Here is an 18,248-nt window from a genome sequence, read left to right as displayed (position 1 = left end):
GGAAATAGTCTGTGAGTGCGCCGGATTTTTATCCAAATCCGTTCAGCTGTTTCTCGAGTTCACAATTAACAAATATCCAATTTCTTTTCATAATTTTTCGTATGTATCATATTGGTAAGAAGCAAGATAAGATTAGTACAAAACGGCGTAAGGCAATGACGACGTGGGCCTCCGTCCACGATATCGAAGCGGTATGGCATGGCGATCCAAGCGGCCTCGCGCCTCTAAGGTTTGTACAGCTCATCTCCTTATCTTCTTCACCCTTTAGAACTTTACTGCTGAACATAATTCTCCCCTTAAAATTTCTAGACCAAACTGTTAGAAGGAAACTGCAACCACCATGTGTGTGGGACCTATGTTAGGTCTGTCCACCTTCTAGAAAGCGCGTAGCCTCTGTGCTAAAATTTATGCAAGCACAAATGTTCATCAAATCAACTGGGTTCAGCCAATGAGAAGATCTACCACCAAAACAAAGACATGCTTGTTTTATGTAACATGCGAATAAAAAGTTGGTTTTAAAGAAAGGCGATTGTATGAATTTACAGGCAGGAACTATTATATTGTTTATTTATTTTATAATAAAAAATGGATATTTTCGTAAAATTATATTTTAGTAACATATTTTCATTTTCTGTAGCTACTATGACACTTGCATTCAAGTGTTTACCATTGTAAACTGATACAAATAGTTAATTTTTTTGAAGATTTACATTAACCACAAATAAAGGCAACTTATGACAATAGTTTATATCCACAGTATCTATATTCTAAAGCACATCTTATTACACTAGATGAGGGCAACAAATTGCTACTGCCACCTATAGTGTGCATAGGCTCTGTTAGCCTCACATTGCCTGTGTAAGTCTTGTTTCCTCTTGATAACTTTTCCAGTATTATTAGCAGCTTCAAGCACTTCCCATGCAAATTGCTCTGGAAAATGGACTTGTTTTTCTTTTTCATAAGTAGCTTCCAATAGCCATTTAATTGCTAAAAACAGTGACCTCCTTTCGGTGATAGGTCCAGGTACCTGCAAAAAATTTTTGCTTCCAGTAATGGGAATAAAATTAATTTAAACATAATGTGAGAATATGTATGTCTCGTTGAATGTATTATATTAGAATACTGACTTTTAAAACTTAAATATTCCTACTAGTACTACCAGATATAAAGATATACAAATTATCAATTGAGGTCTAAGCACATAAATAAAAACTTTAAAGTATTATCAACTTTTTACCAGTGGAATTAATAAAATCTATTTGTTTTTATAAAGGGGCCTCACTTATTTTTAACAAGAAAAATATAAGGCTTTTAAAATATTAAACAAACTTTTTGTGTTATGTTGTCCCTTAAAAATAATACCTGTCTTGTATATTCTGCCCATGACAGCATAGCTTCATCGCATATTAAGAAGGTTCAAGCGTTAATCTATCAGGCTTAGTGCGGGTTATCCTTCACCATTAAAACAAGCAATACTTCATACTTCATAAGTACACATATAAATTTCAGAGGTGTGCAACTTCAGATTGAAGCCTGCAGATGTTAGTCTCTGTGGTTCTATTCCCAATTAACCTATAGGGCATGTACTATCTGTTGCTATTATAATATATGCAATTTACTTATTTTTTTATTATTACCTGGTATGTTATGCCACCCCTCTTAATAGGTGTCAGTTGCAATAATGGTTTTGAGTTTTCAACGGCTTTGTGCAAAATGTCTTTAGGGTTTAATTCAATTTTCGCTTTTTCATCAGGACTTGATGCCAGATGGTAGCGCTCAATTTGTTTCCTCTTGATGTTCTCAAATGCTTTTTCAACTAGACTTCGAGCTAATTGCTTTTTGCCTTTTTCCATTACATGATTGATGACTTTACTGAAATTAAATAAGAAATAAATGGTAACTTTTTTTATATACAAAGTTATAACTATAGTAGTTAAAATAGAATCTATATCCATTCTGTAATTTGTAAATGTTATTAGGCAAATGAGCAATTGGTTTCCTTGATGGCAAATAATCATCACTATGTTGCCATACTTCGAAGTAGGAGTAATGCAGGTCCCATAATCAGATATATTTATATAGTATTCACAATGTCGTAAGACTGGGGCATACCATTCGATCAGTAGATTAAGGCTCAATAACCTACAGATAATAGGAAAAGAATCTCAAGATGATCACTTGTACTTACTTTACAAGCGGATCATGGTACACTGAAGAGCTTTCATATACAGTCGGCGGTTTTACCGGTAATTTAGCTCGCTTTGACAACTCCCCTTCTTCAATCAGCCTGGATTGTTCGTCTTTTCTAAATATTGGGTTTTGATAGTAGTCCGGAAAACTCGTACGTCTCGCATAGCCTCTGTTTAAAGTAAAAGGGTATTTTAAAACAATAATAATAAGTATTACCTTCACAGGCATAAACATTAAATATGATTGGGGTAGCACAACTGTATATATTTAGTACTTACCTTGACAAAACGCACAAAGATTGAGTTATGCTTTTATTAAGAAATCTTAAATTGCCTGACATAATTTCACAATTCGAGCCTAAACCAAATTATACAAATTATTTTTAAAATAAATTAATAGATATTAGTGAGGGATACTGATAACCTAAAACAAAACATTTTATTTGACAAAATTGACATTTCAATTCTAGGTACTTTTTTTATTTATGGCTCTGGATCTCTGGCTCTGGAATCGGCACTTCATAGAATAAAAATAGTGAGCCTTTTATCGAATTTTTGATACGAAGGTATCGCCATCTATTAAAAAACATCGTAGAAAAAGTACTACAACATCGAGAAGTCGACTTCTGTAATCAATTTTTACCATGTACTTAAATTGTATACAATTGCTGTAACTGGTTTATGCTTATATTGAAGCTTGTTCTTCAACATTGTACAACTACATGAACATTCTAGTCTAAACTTAGCATTAAAGACTCAGTGGAGTAGTGCCACCTCCTCTGTGTGAAAAGTTTTTATCACACTGTTTACATTTTGCAAAATTTACTTTAACTTGATGAAAAAATGTCCAAATTAAACTACTTTGGACGCATTTTGTCCTTATAAGTAAATCAATTTAGTACGTAGCATAACACTTTTCCTTCACTTTATTAAATTAAGTACCTGAGCTAAACTCTTTAAAATAAATAAAATTCTTTTTAGAATAAGGTTATGTTATGACAAAAACAAACTATATAAGATTCACGTGAGTGTGTGCGGTGAAATAAAAACCTGTAAAATATTATCCGTAACTTTAGTAACGGATACAGTTACGAATATATTTTTATTTCGGATAACCGATAGTTTCGGTTACGGTTACGGAGCTCCGTAACATCCCTGCTTTATATCCTTTTAGGCATGATATTATATCTTGTTATCTATAATCACCGATTTAAAAGAAAAAAGCAGAGATTAAAATACGACAAGAATTTTAGCAAGTAATGCAAACTCAGGCAAAAGATATATTTATATCCGGGTAAATAATATGACTGAACGGACAATAGCTGAAAATGAAACGACCTGTTATACCGAAACAGACTTTCGCAGGTTCAAAATTCGAGGTATACTATTGCCGGATACATTTGACAGACCAAGGTCTTCGCCATTAAAGAAGTATTTTTGTATTTTTTATTATCGCGCCATTTGGGAAACCTAATACCGGTCAAGGAGGGATAGCGGGGTGGGGGGGGAGGCTAACCGGGCAACCACCTGGGGCCTAACGCAGTTCTAGGACCCTTTTTAAGCCCTATGTAGTCCCAATGCAAACCCATGCATGGGGGGACATTTGTCGCGGCCCTAGGAACACAGTGCAGTACCTAAAAATGAAAAAATCTTCAGTTACAAAGTAAACTGGTGTATACTAATATATTACTCAGAATTTTAAAAAGTAAAAATAAACTAGAACTATTTATGTTTCTTTTTTGTGCTTCTTGTTTGGCCTAATATTTGGGTCTGATGGCTTCATATCTGTTTCTGGTATTTTGCTTCGCCTCTTAGTTTTCGTCTTTTCGGACATACTAACATTACTTTCTACATGTTTTGTTTTAGCATTACTTTTTCCATTTTGAACTTGATTAGAGCTGTCTGTTGTAGGCACATTCTTCAATTGATGTTTACTTGAATTTAATTTTGTTTTATTTTTTGTAGGTAGTGTTGTACCATCCCCACTTTGCTTTTGTATATTGGGTTTAGTTTTATCAAAGTCAATATAGGATACTTGAAGTGGCTGAAGTGATTCAGTTTCCATTTCTTCACAATCTCCTTCATGAGAAAATTTCACAGAACTGTAATGATATCATTAAAATGTTAATCATAAAATGTGCAGCTGGCACTATGCAAAGTATTAATTGGGTGTCTTGAATTTAAATCAAAACAAAACTAAAATATGTTTTGGAAAAATTTGAGCTAGTTCACATTCAGTTTCTAAACTACCTTTTTATTCCACCATTTAATACTTTTATGGCCTACATCATATTATTGTCTAGCACAAATTTCAGTCCTAACACATTGACTGCAGCACACTTTACAGTTGTGTTTTGCTGATTGCAGCTAGCACTTATGTGTTGGAGTGTTAAATATAATAGCATAATTTATCAGTCACATAATAGAAAATAGTTGCACTTACGAGAGGTTGAGTACATAATAAGAATTACTTTTTATTGCTATGGACATTTACAGGCATGAAGATGTGAGATTCAAAGACTAAAGCTTAATGTAAAAGGAGACATATTTTAATAAAATAATATAAAGGACAGCACAAATAGTGAACTATATATCTTACATATTTTTAAAAAAAAATCATTTACAATATTGCAATAGTTATATAAGCTAATGCACACACATCTCTGTTAAAATGAGATGTTGACAACACACTCCATGCATGATGACTGCACTTGTAGACAGTTTATCATTTTGCCACCGCAGTCAATGTATTAAGCAACAGAATCTGAAAAAAGGGATAATGACAGGTACCTTTCATCCAATTGTCCCCTAATGTAAGGCAATGCACCATACAGATCCAAGACCACAATTGTAAACTTCACTTCTTGACCTTCTTGTATACTTGATCCTATCCATTCATTTCCAGGTTTTTCAGTTGGCCTTGGTATAACTACATTAAAACTCTGAAAACACACACTCAGTAATATAAACCTTGCATACATGAGAATTGGCATATATATGATATTTGGTGTATTTACCTATGGACTAGAATGCCAAGATGTGTGGTACTTTTCTTATTGACAATTCCAGTTAATCTTGCACCAATGTATGGTTGGAAAATAAAATAATCAGCTTGCACTTGGAAGTGGATGTCAGCATTGTCATTTCTGATGGTGCCAATATTTTGTAGCAGACGTAAATTTTTGTAACTCAATAAAATACCATTGTATCTGGAAAAAAATAATGATTTGTTTTACTTACATCTACTAACAAAGATAATAAGTATTTTTAAAGTAAAAAATCTACAATGCAACAGTCTTCGAGGACCATTTATAAAAACTTGATGGAATGCCTTTTAATTTCTTGATTTCAAGATCATTATATTCTCAATTATTCCACATACTAGTAGTTATGTCCAAACAAAAATTGATGGGAAATATGTGAGGTTGTCAACAATAAATCAAGGCCACAAACATCAATGAATAATGCAGTAACACTTAGACCTTTTATTACTTTATTGCAACCAACAACTGAGCATTAAAGCTTTTGGTATGGTAATTTTTAATGTTATATTACGATATAAATATTTTGTTTGGTTTTTGAAATCATACACATTACAGACTGCAGTGTATCACTGTATTATACCAAGCATGATAGTGGGTAGTTTTATTTTAACCAAAGTGTCGTCAAGTCAGCTTTAGATGTTCGTAGATCTTAAGACTCGCTAATACAAAGTTTCCGAATCGATGTTAACCATGGCGCAATAGATTTGACCAAATCGCATTGATAATGGGTATTGGGACACTACCTACTTTGCAAAGATTTTTACATTTAACTTACTCTTTATCAAATTTCCCAATTTTATAATCCAATAGATTTTTTATTGATTCATTAATGTTACCGAGACACCATGGCTGTAAAGCCAAATTTTGCGTCACTTTTTTCTCAATCACACAAGAATTCTTATCACAGGCTAATTTTCTTAAATCTTTTAAATCGAATTTTATAATCGTTGACATTTCAAAGTTTATACAATTTAAAATGTGTACATAAACGTGTTTTTAAGTTAAAAACATTTAAACCCCAAAATTGTTTATAAAATAACCAAAATAAATATTCTTCTTTGGATAATAGCCACCAGAGACAAACAAACACAAATAAACATGGCCACTGACCACCAAAGAGAATATAAAATACAGGATTACCAACTCCGAAAAATTAAATACTTTTATCAATTATTATTGACTCAAAATAAACCCCTAACGCTATTTCCACAACGCCTAAAATTGTCGAACATCTTTATAAAAGTCTTTAGAAAAAGTTTAATTTATCAAGTCCTAGTTCTAAAATAAAACCTTGCTTTTTTAAACTCTTGCTTCAACGACGTTATCCGTTCCGCTGCGGCCCGTCTGTAGTGATCGCAGAAATTTTTCACAGCAACCCGAACCGCTCCACGCGGCAAGTGGTTGCGGTCCATTTGCCTGTGATTTTTGGTCATGTGACAAGATATTAAACTCAATATTAGGTCTTAATAAACGAGCTATACCCAACCTGTGACTCGCGAATCGTATGCGGCCAAACGTGCATTTGTAAGTCGACAAACAGACTAAAAAAATTTTTGATAAAAGAAAAATTATCTAGAATTACATACTTGAAGAGTATATTGATCTCATAAGAATAAAATTATTCAGTTATTTGATATACTTTATATTGAAATAAATTGAAATAATAAGTTTTATTTTTGTTCTTTGTCAATGAATTTACATTTTCATCATAGGCACCATGGGGCACCATAACAATATCTTTGTGGTCTGTACAAGAAAAGGTTGAGAACGGCTGTAATAAAGTCTATAATATTAGCAATTTTTAACAAAACTAATACATATATAATATATTTTTTCAACTAGATAGGTATTAGAATTAAATCCTTTTAATAGAACGCACCTTTAATTTGTTTTCTGTTACAGTGATAAAACCAGCTGTTTGTAAAACATTTCTAATTGGTTAAATTTTTCGCTTATTGCAACACATGCCATAATTAACCAATAGGTAACTGCGTATAGAAATTTTCGCTAACAGTTGCTTTATTCGTGTAATCAGAATCAGGCCGTAACGACAAGAAAGAAGTGTCGGTAACACGTCGTGAGCTTATTTTAGGTTTTTTTAAACATAAGTGTCTTTAACTACTTCGGAAGCACATAAAACATGTGTCTCGTATATACATTATTGAACTAGCATATTAATTAGGGTTTTATAAAAGTACATAATTGGAAATCTGTTTAGTATTACGGCAACAATCAACGTGAATTCGGGCGTCGACCGGTCATCCCTTCTACCCGTAAGTGTAACCGCCTCGGAACTGTCAGTCGCAATCGTCATTTTGTGGATAACGGCGCCGTGCGAGACTACGGCAATAAAACTACGCGGTGTTGGAAACTAAAACGTTGTGTTGTGAGGTGTGTCAGTCGCGGTGAGCGTTTATATGTGGTATAAAGTGCCGGTGTGTGGCTATAGTAGATTGGGTCGCGCGTGATTAGGCGGCGCGATGGGGGACATGGATAGGAACGACCCCGAACTCCGGTACTTGTCGGTCGATCGGAACAGCTTCAACGACCCGGCGACACAGGCGGAATGGACCCAGAAGAGATTAGTGTGGGTCCCCCACGAGACTCAAGGATTCGTAGCGGCCGGGATCAAGGGTGAGAGAGGAGATGAGGTGGAAGTGGAGATCGCGGAGTCAGGGAAGCGGATCCTGGTCCCGATAGATGATATCCAGAAGATGAACCCGCCAAAATTCGACAAAGTGGAGGATATGGCTGAGTTGACCTACCTGAATGAAGCATCTGTTCTGCATAACATCAAGGACAGATATTACTCTGGCCTCATTTATGTAAGTATCAATTTCTTTGTTTTAAGAAAAGAAAATTTTACACACCTAGATTTTGCCACTGGGTTCTGATCACAGCATGGTAATCCTTCTATAAGTACATGTTAATATTTATTAGAATCTCATACTGTTCTACATGTTTGATAAAGTGTAATTTATTTTATATGTGTATTACTTAAAGAGGGTTGTGTAGAGGTGAAACTTATTAAGCCAGTTAACATTTAATTACACTAATTGCATTTGGATCTTAATATTTTATTAACTGTTATTACATTAGAGATTTATTTATGATTTCCTTTGGTAAGTACCATACTATGTAACAGATTTTCAGAATGCATTAGTTAGTACATCCAAACATAAGCATTGTAATCTACTATTGGAGTTTATGGCATGTGGTTATTAAAATTTGAAGACCTACCAATTATAATATTAACCTGAATAAATACTTTTTCTTATAAAAAATCATGGCATAATCCATCTATCCTCTCTGTTATCTATTTCTGATACAATTTCAAGGATATTATGTGAAATTTTGCAAATTAGACTAGGGCAGCATAAATTAAACATATATCTGTGTCTAACTGTTCACATTTCAAATGAAGGATGTTGCCTGTATTGAAACATTGTAGTTTAAATACGGTGCTTTTATTTTTCCTGTACTCAATGATTATTAGAATAACATTTGTGTATGGTTTCAACTTAATTTGAATTGGCCTCTGTTTCCTCTTAATAATAAAGGTGATTTTTGAGGGAAGAATTTACGTTCCATTTAAATAAGTTATGATATCACTTTGCAGGAATTAATTATTAGTCATGACAAAATAGAGACACAAAATAATAATAACTATTAGGTAGATAAAGCTGCCTGAGTGGAATTACAAAATTTAGAAAAATGTAATTACGTGTATGGCTTTTAAGTGAATATTATTATCAGTATGTACCCTAATGCATCATAATGTGATGTGATGTGAGATTATAATATAATTAGTCATGTAATAATATTTCTCTTAACGTTGACATAATAACATAATTAATTTTGTTGTAATGTTCATAATGCTGCTAACTTTTTAGGACACTGAGCTAAATCTCATTAGGATGTAATTCTTTGTAAAATCACAGGTCTAATTACATATGACACAGAACAAAACAGATGCTAGTTAACCTTTATAATAATTACTAACAAAATTATTTTGAAATATCACTCAAATGGACAATGGGTAGTTAATTAACTACCTACTTATTTAATTATTACTGACAATCTTTAAAAAGGCTAATTTGAAATTTATAAATTGCAATGTTCATTATGTGTCTAACAAAAAGAAAACAAGAATGCAAAAATGGAATAACTGCAATAAAACAAAAAAAATCCATATGCATATTTTCATTACATAATGCTTCTGCATCTGATGGCAAGTGGGATCACTCTAGTAACAAAGGGAAGCATTAGGAAAAATGACATTATTCAACTCAACCTGAAATCTAAGCAAAAACTAACTAATAAGAATAAAATTTGATCATCATTTCATTGTCCCTGTTTTAAACATGTGAAGTAAAAAAGACAAGAGATTTCATCATTTAGGATATGTTTAAATACTAAAATATTCATAATATTATATGTAGCATATTCTTTTGTTTATCTATAGTATTTTATAATGTTTAGAAAAATTTATGAAAATTTACTAATTTTTAAGAGAGAGAATAGCGATTTTTTCTTTGACAAGATTGCAGTCATTGAGGTTTAAATGTACTTGCTTATGCCAGAAAATAATGTATAAAAATAGGACAATTTTTTTAGTTTGGTTTGTTTTATTGTGAACAATTGCAATTAGTGATATGCTCCTATTCTTAGTTCTTTCTTCCTTAGTTCATAAATCCTTATTCCTAGTAACATATTTCATCACAATTCCAATACGGCATGTATCGCATACTTTTATATGAATAGTGAATTTCACCTTAACAGTAGTACTTGTATAATGTACATATTTAAAAAGTTTCATGATGTGTATGTGATTTCAATGATGAACGAGGACCATCCATTGACAACCACCATCTGCAAATAAATCAGGTTTATACTATTGTTATGTAAATTAATGTCTTTCAAGCTCCATTAACAGGAGGCATTAATGAAGGACAGTTATGGATTCATGATGGAGCAAACTATATAACTATTGAAACAATAGTTGGTACTTATAATCAGAGGTGTTGTTTAATATATATACCTACAATATGTATATATCAAATTGGTAGTGATAACAGTTGTAAGACATAAATGCTTGGCTAGCTCAGTAAGATGAACACATAGAATAAAAATATATTATATTGCAGTTCTAACAAACTATAATTTGAGGTTGATATTGTCAAATTAAAAAAATATATATATTGTTAAAGTATATAAAAAAATATTAATTAGGAAGCACATTGTTTTCACCTATAATACATGAAAAATGTATGTACCATATTACATAATTATTTATTATGGCCAGATGGTTGTCATTTTAAAGCAAATAATGTGTGATAACAGTGGCTGGAACTTGGAAATGACACTTACATTCCCTCCTAATGTAGTACATTCAATTATGCAGTCTTACCTTATAACTTGTTCTAGCATTAAGAAGTGATTAAGAATTGCTTAAATAGCTGTGAAAAACATCACCGGTTTCCCAATATTTAACTTTATTAAGACGCAGTATGGCGGGCTATGAATACAGGTGATCAAGTAAATTTGTGTTTTAACTAAGCATAGCTTCCCGAAATTTTTCTAAGTAAGGCTGATGGTCGTTAGATTAGTCTGAATAAGTTGACAGGGAATGTAAATATCTCAAAATACTAGGTTAATTACACCAAAGGCTACGTTAAAATATTCGCATTATTAAAAAAAATAATGTGACGTCATTGGGGCCGCGATCGGTTCAAAGTTTCCACTCGTAGGTGTTATACATTGAGGACGTGATTCACTCACCATGTAAACGTAACAATGGTGCCCGTATACTGTCATGGATCGGTCATTATCGCTTTTAAGGCAATGCTTTTGAATCAACGTATGTTGGAAACTAACAGGTCAAGACTTCTCAATACCTGTTTGGGATCATGTACTAGTATGCGCTCGTTATAATGATTTGATTGATACAATGTCGGATTTGTCAATAGTTCGGTTAGGCTGCGGTTTTAAGGCGGCATAGTTGCAATCGGGGTCCTTTTTTTGGCCCCCAAAATAAGCACCTGAGCGCAGGACATGCGAAGCGGCACAAACTGAGTGATTTATACTTAGTAAAATATAAATTTGGCACTGATCACATAGAAATATAAAACTCGCTTCATGTTATTAATAAAGAGTTAACCAACTTAATCACTATTAAATATTTAAATAGATGAGCTTGAAAGACATAGCTAGAGGCAGCCTCTCATGATAATGCCTCTTAAAAAAACTCGTATGTTTATACATTTTTATAGTAAGTGCGACAAGTCGAAACACAGCCTACTGTCAAACATGTTTTTTTTTTACTGTATTTATGTTGGATAGTGATGTATATACCAATCTAACTATTATAGTTGTGTTTCTATTTAAATGTTTATGAGAATCTTTTCGTTGCATGTTAAGGACAAGACCAACAACATGACGCATTAACATTTAAGTTAATCGCGAGGAATAGTTTTAAAACCATCAGAGAGTGTTGACCTTATAAAGACGATTTAAATTAATCCGCAGATTTGTAGCTCTTTGGGTAATAATAGCAGGGCGACGTCACTAGGCAGGCGATTGTTGATGGATTATATCAGATTACTTATGATGCTATCTTCTTGTAGACAAAAACTCCAGTCAAATTACAGAATGGACTAGAGGTTAATGAATTATAAACTTATCCTCGTTGTCCATGTTTTGTGCTAATATGGCATAGGCACCTAATTGAATACCATTGAGGCCAATCTCAAAGCTGTTTCAGTTGCTAAAAAAATTGTTGTTATCTTAAAACTTGTGAGAGCTTTTTGTATATAAACAAAAACTTGTTAAGATATATACATACAAATTATTTTATCTTGTATCGCCTAATGAGAAAGACTTTATTGGTACTGGGATTGCATGATTATCAAGTGGACTCTCATTCATCGTCGTCCTGCCCATTATGCATGTTTGTCCACGCCATTAGTCAACTGATTTGAGTAGTCATTTCATAGTGGTTTAACTAAATGTGACATTCGGAAACTGTTTGGGTTGATTCAAACGTTTGGCCAAAGCGTCGTCGTGCTTGAGATGAATGTCAAGGTGAGTCGCGGCGTCGGCCGAAACGGCCACAGCGGGCATTGACCGGGCGGGGCGGGTGTGCGGTATGCGGGCGCCAGGGCCCACGCGAATATGTGCGCTACTGTGCTATGCTCGATGGCTATGGTCTACCTCTATGAGCTTGTTGATTAGTGTTACCAGAACCATTTTTCCAAATACGAGAGTTGAGATAGCGGATAGACAAGAAGTTTAGAACCCTTCGTTCTTTTAATGCTCTCCTTTTAATACGCTGTTTTTTTTTTTCATTATTCCTGTATCGGCTATTTCCTGTTAATTGAACTAGGGATTTTCAGCATCTAGCTCCGGGTTCTATTGGAGCGCCAGAGGGTTGACTTCTCGTTGGCATGTTGTTGATAAAGCGGAACATCTGGCAAAACTGGTTCTCATATTCTAGTTTTGGTACATGGAAAATGAAAAACTGTTATTCCTTTTCACTCTCGATCTTTTGGTATTTTGGTAAGTTTTAGTGGTTTACCTTAACTCACGTTTACTTAGTGCATAAAAAGTATTTTTATTCGTAAAATATACTTTATCTCTTAAAAAAAAATCGTTGCAAAAGGCGTTCCATTCGACAATTGGTTATGTCTATGTTGATTCATCATTCAAGATCACGTTTGTTAATATACAAACGTGATCTGAACTATATTTTTCTGTTAATTGTAAACACCTATGTTGTAAAAATAATGTTTCTATATAAACAGTACCAGCTTTCATACAAGACAAATATACACCTGAGTCTTCATAATGAACGTGACGACTCTTGAAAAGTTTTTGAGTCGTGATGCGTGCATTCAACACAAAGAAACTCATTCTTCACGAACACTTTAATAGCAACTCTTCTTTTTACATAGTAAGTGTAGTAAAATGAGAGGTGTTGTATTTTAGGAGCATTTAACAACAGAACGAGTTGTGTTTTGTATATGGGCTATTGTTACCCGCGGCTTCGCGTGCACGTTTGTATTTATAACTTTTACTTGCCCAGAATAAGAGCGGTTTTATGAATATAACGATTCAGTGAATTAAACTATATGTACTAAATGTTGTTGGCTCGAATGCGAACTACGTATTTTATGAACAATGTCGGTGAATGATGCAAGTCTATCTTATTAAGCTCACGAAATACGTCTTTGATAACTTTTAACCCTATGGGTCACTTTCCATTGAATTACTCTGTATAGATTGGATTGTATTGTAGACATACTTTTGGAATCAGTTCTGAATTTACCTGGTTATTGTTGATGCACTCAAAACTCTTATTACAATTATCACTGTATGGCTTATAAGTTACAGCATGGGCGGTCGTTATCTCTTATCAGTAATTTTAGTAAATCAGTGTCAAGTACTAGTTTTATCTGATTTTAATAACCTGTGGAGTCAATATAGTGTTAAATGGTGACCTATTATGCGCACGGTCAGCTGGGGTGGACAGAGTTTGAATTAAATGGTCTGGCATTTATCAATACATGAATCAAACAAATTATTTAAATCATGATTATGTTTGGAAGCATGTAGTTAGCTTATTGTTTATCTTGTAGAGTTTCAGGCGCAATATTGGGGCTCTATATTACGTAGCCCACGTAGGTTTGACCCTTTTTTGTCTGTCTGCATCGATCCTTTAATTTTCATTCATCATATTTAATAATATTCATGTTTATTAAACCTAAGTATATATATTTATATACGTTTTGGCTCTAAAACTTGTCGATGTTTTTGTGCCAATGATTTTTTAAACCGATCTTGGTACGCTAAGTAATTTTTTGTAACAATTTACTGCTCTGAAGTGCTATTCTTAATATGGTTTAACTTACAAAAAAGGCACAAATAAAATACTTATATGTAAACATTACATATCTACTTTGTATATAACAATATATTATTCAGTCTACGATTATTGATAAAACCCTGAGGCAATACTGAAAATATCTAACCAGACAAAGAAACTATTGAACTTGTTTTTAAAATATAAAGTAACAGACGAGTTGAGCGAACGTTTGAGACCGTGTGTTCCGTCTCGAACAATCTCCGTTATCTCGCTTATCGATCGATTGCATTCTTATCATTTCGCGTGATAGCTCACTGGAATGTATGTATGCCAGTTATAATAATATCGTAAAGTGTCACAAAGCCGCCAATCCTAAATCTCGACATAAAGCGTATTTTGGTTGTTTATAATCACTGCATTTTACCTAATAAGGATAGTTAACATTTTTCATTGTCTCTTCCCGTGTATAGTGAACATCTCGACAATCTTGTTTGCTTTTTAGCATAACATAATAAAAATGTAATCACTAGATTAATTTACTTACGGGCGATTATTTTTCGCAATACGGCGAGCGTCTATAAACTTCATCCCCACGAAACATACTTCGGAAATAAATCCGCACCGCATCGCATCCAATTTGTACGTAACCACAGATTTATTTTCCACGAGGATTATAAAGCACTAGTGGGTATGTGTACTTATACGCGATTCCACGTGTTAGAGAATGTTGATTTCATTATTGGATATTTTTCGCGATGCGGGCTAGATTTTGCGGTACTATGTTTTCGAAGTTTTCATACACCAATTTGTATAATTCTTGATAAATTACTGAACCGGAATCGTAAGTTGCGTAATATTAATGAAAATTTAAAACAGTGTACACCTAGGCTTTAACAATGTTATATTTCTTTCGTAAAAGTGTCGAGTTCATAGTTGAGTTGCGGATCATTGTCCGAGTGAGCTATCGATATGCGTGCAATTGTTTAACCGTGTAATTCAATACTCGGCAAGCCGGTGCACTTGCAATAGTCTCGATGAGCTTTCGACACAGCCCCTGCCCCCTCGCAATGCCTCGCTTGGGGTCGCATCCAGAGGGGTGAAGGACGGGGTTATGAAACTTTCAGACTGAGCACCGTTACAGTATAAACTATAACGTATATTAGAAATACGTATGCATGTTAAATTGGTATTGGAATGGCTTAATGTATTGCTTGATTAATATTTACATTAAAACTACATAAAAGTAAACGTCACGTTGTCTAATGACTACACAAATTACATTTCACATTGCGGTTGCCCAAATCTTGACTTGATGACGTGTGAAACGACAAAGAACATTTGTCTTGGCCGCGATGGCTCGTTTAATGTGCTGTAACCTAATATTGATGTGTTTGAATGGCGGTAGTTTTATGGTGACGAATGTTGTGCGTAAGAAAGAAGTAAAAAAAAAATATTATGTATGACATCACTTGCCTAATTGATTTTCTCTTAAAATATTTTATACAATAAAACCTGATGGTAAACATTTACACAATAATGATTAACAAAGATGTAATTAGCTCTTGAGTCGCAGTCATACACCATTAAACTACTCGGCAGTCGGCATGTCGTATGAGACATTAATGTTTGTACCCAGTGTACGCAACGTGTATCCAGAGGCACGCGACATTCAAACATGTGCAAATTATTATTTCATCAGTCCAACATTCTGATTTACGAATCAAGAACTAGTCCCATCACGTCACTTCGGGAGACTTAGCCCCTGGACGTACAATGGTTTGTCCAAAAAGCTTTGACTCCAGGAAATTAGATTTTAAATGTATACGGTTTTCGCTATACAGACGAGTATAAGCAATTTAATGCGTGACAAAGAGAATTGTTGTATGTTAAGTGTTACTTGCAAAATAGTCCATTCCAAATTAGGAATCGATCTTTCTTTACAATCACTCGCTTTAAATAATGTTTTAGAAAAAATACTTGGACCGTCTTTAAAAACAGATTAAAAGCTAATACATTTAACTGAAAAGGCTAGCAGAACTCTTCACAAATAAAAGCCATTGTTAAAGGTAAATGCGATCAGGGAAGTAAGTTTGAACTATACGTAGATAGGTTGGCGGCCGATCTTCCACGTCTTGTCTAGCCAATAGAAAACTCGAACATTGAGAGTAAAGAAGCTTTGAAAACAAAATGCCTAAATCTCTTTCGTACAGTCAGTCATCTGCATTGCAGTTATTTATCTGCATAGGCTTATGCGATGTTTTCTTCTCTGGCATATAAGAAAAATGTTATCGATTCACAGGGGTTAACATATTCCGTCTCTCGTGAATGAAATAGTTGTGAATGAATCGCTAAATTGACGTAACTGGTTGAGATATTTATATAGAATGGTCAGAGAATATATTCGACAGTCATAATAATTACACTCACGTCATCATGGTGATGATAAAGAAATATTTGAGTATGAACAACTCACACTATACGACCTTCACATGTAATAATTTAAAGCAGGTAACGATATTAAAAGCGCAATACTTTTACACTTTCTTGTACCAATATAAAGATAGAATGAATATGTATATTTGCCAAATATTCAATGTCTTTTTTAATTCATATTTATGGGATTCACAAAATGTTCTCCGAGTTTGATGTCATATCGAATCCTCGTACCGAAAAACACTCGTTATAAGATTTCACTGTAGTGTGAGTTCGAAAACTTATGTGATTGTTAGATGAACTATTATTTTGTTAACAAATCTCTTCTTATGATTGCCATCTGTATTGGTCAATTATAATCACTGAAATTAGTTTAACAATTTCCTTCGTTTAACGTTATTGCCAGATTGAATTAGACGTTGGCCTTACTGTCGGCCGTAATTTATGTATTTGCAATAGTCCACCCGGTATTATTTTGAGATCGTTCGATGATGTAACGTTTCTTTTAATTCCACGACGTTCAAGACGTCCGAACGTTATATTTGGATGTATGACTTATTGTTTATTTTCTCTATTCCTTCATCGAGGCGGCGTTCTATCTTGCCAATGTCGATGATTCTAACGTGTAACTATAGATATGTCAATAGAGTTAATTCTGTAACAGAAATTAATATTAAGTGCTAAAGCGGGTATTTAATGGGGATTTTCCACTTTATCTTATAATAAATTAACTTAATTGTAAATTAATGTTCAGTGCGAATAGAAAGTTCTGTTCATTTTCAATGCTTGACACAATAACTGTTATTTTTATTACTTAAAATTTATAAGTATACTACGGGGATAGATGTAATGATTTCTTATAAATCATCCAAACCAATCAAATACTTACCATATTTATTACTAGGTGTTGCTCGCGACTTCGGCCGCATGAAAAGCCTTTCCCGCTACAAAAGACCCTAAACTACGGTACGATGCCAAATCCATATATTTAAGAAATTATACTAAATTAGTATATATTAGGTATTTCCCATGAAAGCAAATTGACGGCACAAAAAGTAAAAATGTAGCCTATGTGTTAATCCAGTGCTTGGTCTACGCGTGACAAATTTTATCCAAATCTGTGACATTGTTTCTGAGTTTACTCGTAATAAACATACAAACACCCTAACATTTCCACGAACTTTCGCTTTTATAATATTAATAAGACTATCTTTAGTAATCTCATACCTTTAACGAATCTATCGTTTTATGTTTGAAAATCGTTCTAAAAACAAATTGGTAAAGTCGTAGTAAAAGCAATAGTGTTTCATCACGTACGTGACAGATTGATGTTGCTATTATAGTGTTCGACCTTCCACGAAACAAACCACCATCGATCCAGTGCACGTGGTTGCTTATAAAATTATTATAAATAATTGACTGAATGAAACGCTGGCTCAGAGTCGTGCTAGTGCGATTAAATATTTCTAGATGCCAGGTTTGTACGGTATTTCTTGTGAAATAATTATATTTATTTAAATGTTTTTAAATCAATTAAATAAATGTTTTAATTTTGCTAATATTCTACATAATTTTATATTCTTCATAACTTTATATTCTTCATAACGAAACAGACTACACTATTAAAAATATTTCTTAAAAAATATTTTAAATATAGTTTTCTTCCCGCCCGTGTGAAAATTCGCCCTCGGAGTTCAGGTTCTATAGTGGACTCTACGA

General features: G+C 33.5%; 2 protein-coding genes and 1 long non-coding RNA gene across 3 annotated transcripts; 1 reads left to right on the top strand and 2 right to left on the bottom strand.

Moving 5' to 3' along the window:
* Nucleotides 1-594: 594 nt before the first annotated feature.
* LOC119193475 (28S ribosomal protein S7, mitochondrial-like) lies at nucleotides 595-2,634 on the bottom strand. Its single transcript, XM_037447079.1, has 4 exons — nucleotides 2,469-2,634; nucleotides 2,189-2,359; nucleotides 1,638-1,872; nucleotides 595-1,027 (listed from the first exon to the last, which is right to left on the bottom strand). Exons 1-4 carry the CDS (start codon nucleotides 2,528-2,530, stop codon nucleotides 809-811), a joined length of 687 nt encoding a protein of 228 aa, XP_037302976.1. The 5' UTR covers nucleotides 2,531-2,634; the 3' UTR covers nucleotides 595-808.
* Nucleotides 2,635-3,946: 1,312 nt separating this feature from the next.
* Nucleotides 3,947-6,351, bottom strand: LOC119193477. The gene is made up of 4 exons (XR_005113964.1): nucleotides 6,009-6,351; nucleotides 5,207-5,398; nucleotides 4,980-5,131; nucleotides 3,947-4,291 (listed from the first exon to the last, which is right to left on the bottom strand). It is a non-coding gene; the product is annotated as an uncharacterized LOC119193477 (long non-coding RNA).
* Nucleotides 6,352-7,256: 905 nt separating this feature from the next.
* On the top strand, nucleotides 7,257-8,131 carry LOC119193476 (myosin heavy chain, non-muscle-like). The gene has a single exon (XM_037447080.1). The coding sequence runs from the start codon at nucleotides 7,714-7,716 to the stop codon at nucleotides 8,125-8,127; it is 414 nt and encodes a 137-aa protein (XP_037302977.1). The 5' UTR covers nucleotides 7,257-7,713; the 3' UTR covers nucleotides 8,128-8,131.
* Nucleotides 8,132-18,248: the final 10,117 nt, after the last annotated feature.

This window comes from Manduca sexta, unplaced genomic scaffold, assembly GCF_014839805.1.
Source record: "Manduca sexta isolate Smith_Timp_Sample1 unplaced genomic scaffold, JHU_Msex_v1.0 HiC_scaffold_57, whole genome shotgun sequence".
In the NCBI taxonomy this organism is placed as follows: domain Eukaryota; kingdom Metazoa; phylum Arthropoda; class Insecta; order Lepidoptera; family Sphingidae; genus Manduca; species Manduca sexta.
This window is presented reverse-complemented; position numbering and strand designations above follow the sequence as displayed.

Excerpts from the sequence above, each read along its gene's own strand:
- LOC119193475 (XM_037447079.1), bottom strand. The coding sequence starts at position 2,530 with ATGTCAGGCAATTTAAGATTTCTTAATAAAAGCATAACTCAATCTTTG. Across the intron at positions 1,873-2,188 it reads TACCATGATCCGCTTGTAAA|TAAAGTCATCAATCATGTAA; the intron begins GTAAGTACAAGT and ends ATTTAATTTCAG. Across the intron at positions 1,028-1,637 it reads GGGGTGGCATAACATACCAG|GTACCTGGACCTATCACCGA; the intron begins GTAATAATAAAA and ends AATTTTTTGCAG.
- LOC119193476 (XM_037447080.1), top strand. The coding sequence starts at position 7,714 with ATGGGGGACATGGATAGGAACGACCCCGAACTCCGGTACTTGTCGGTC.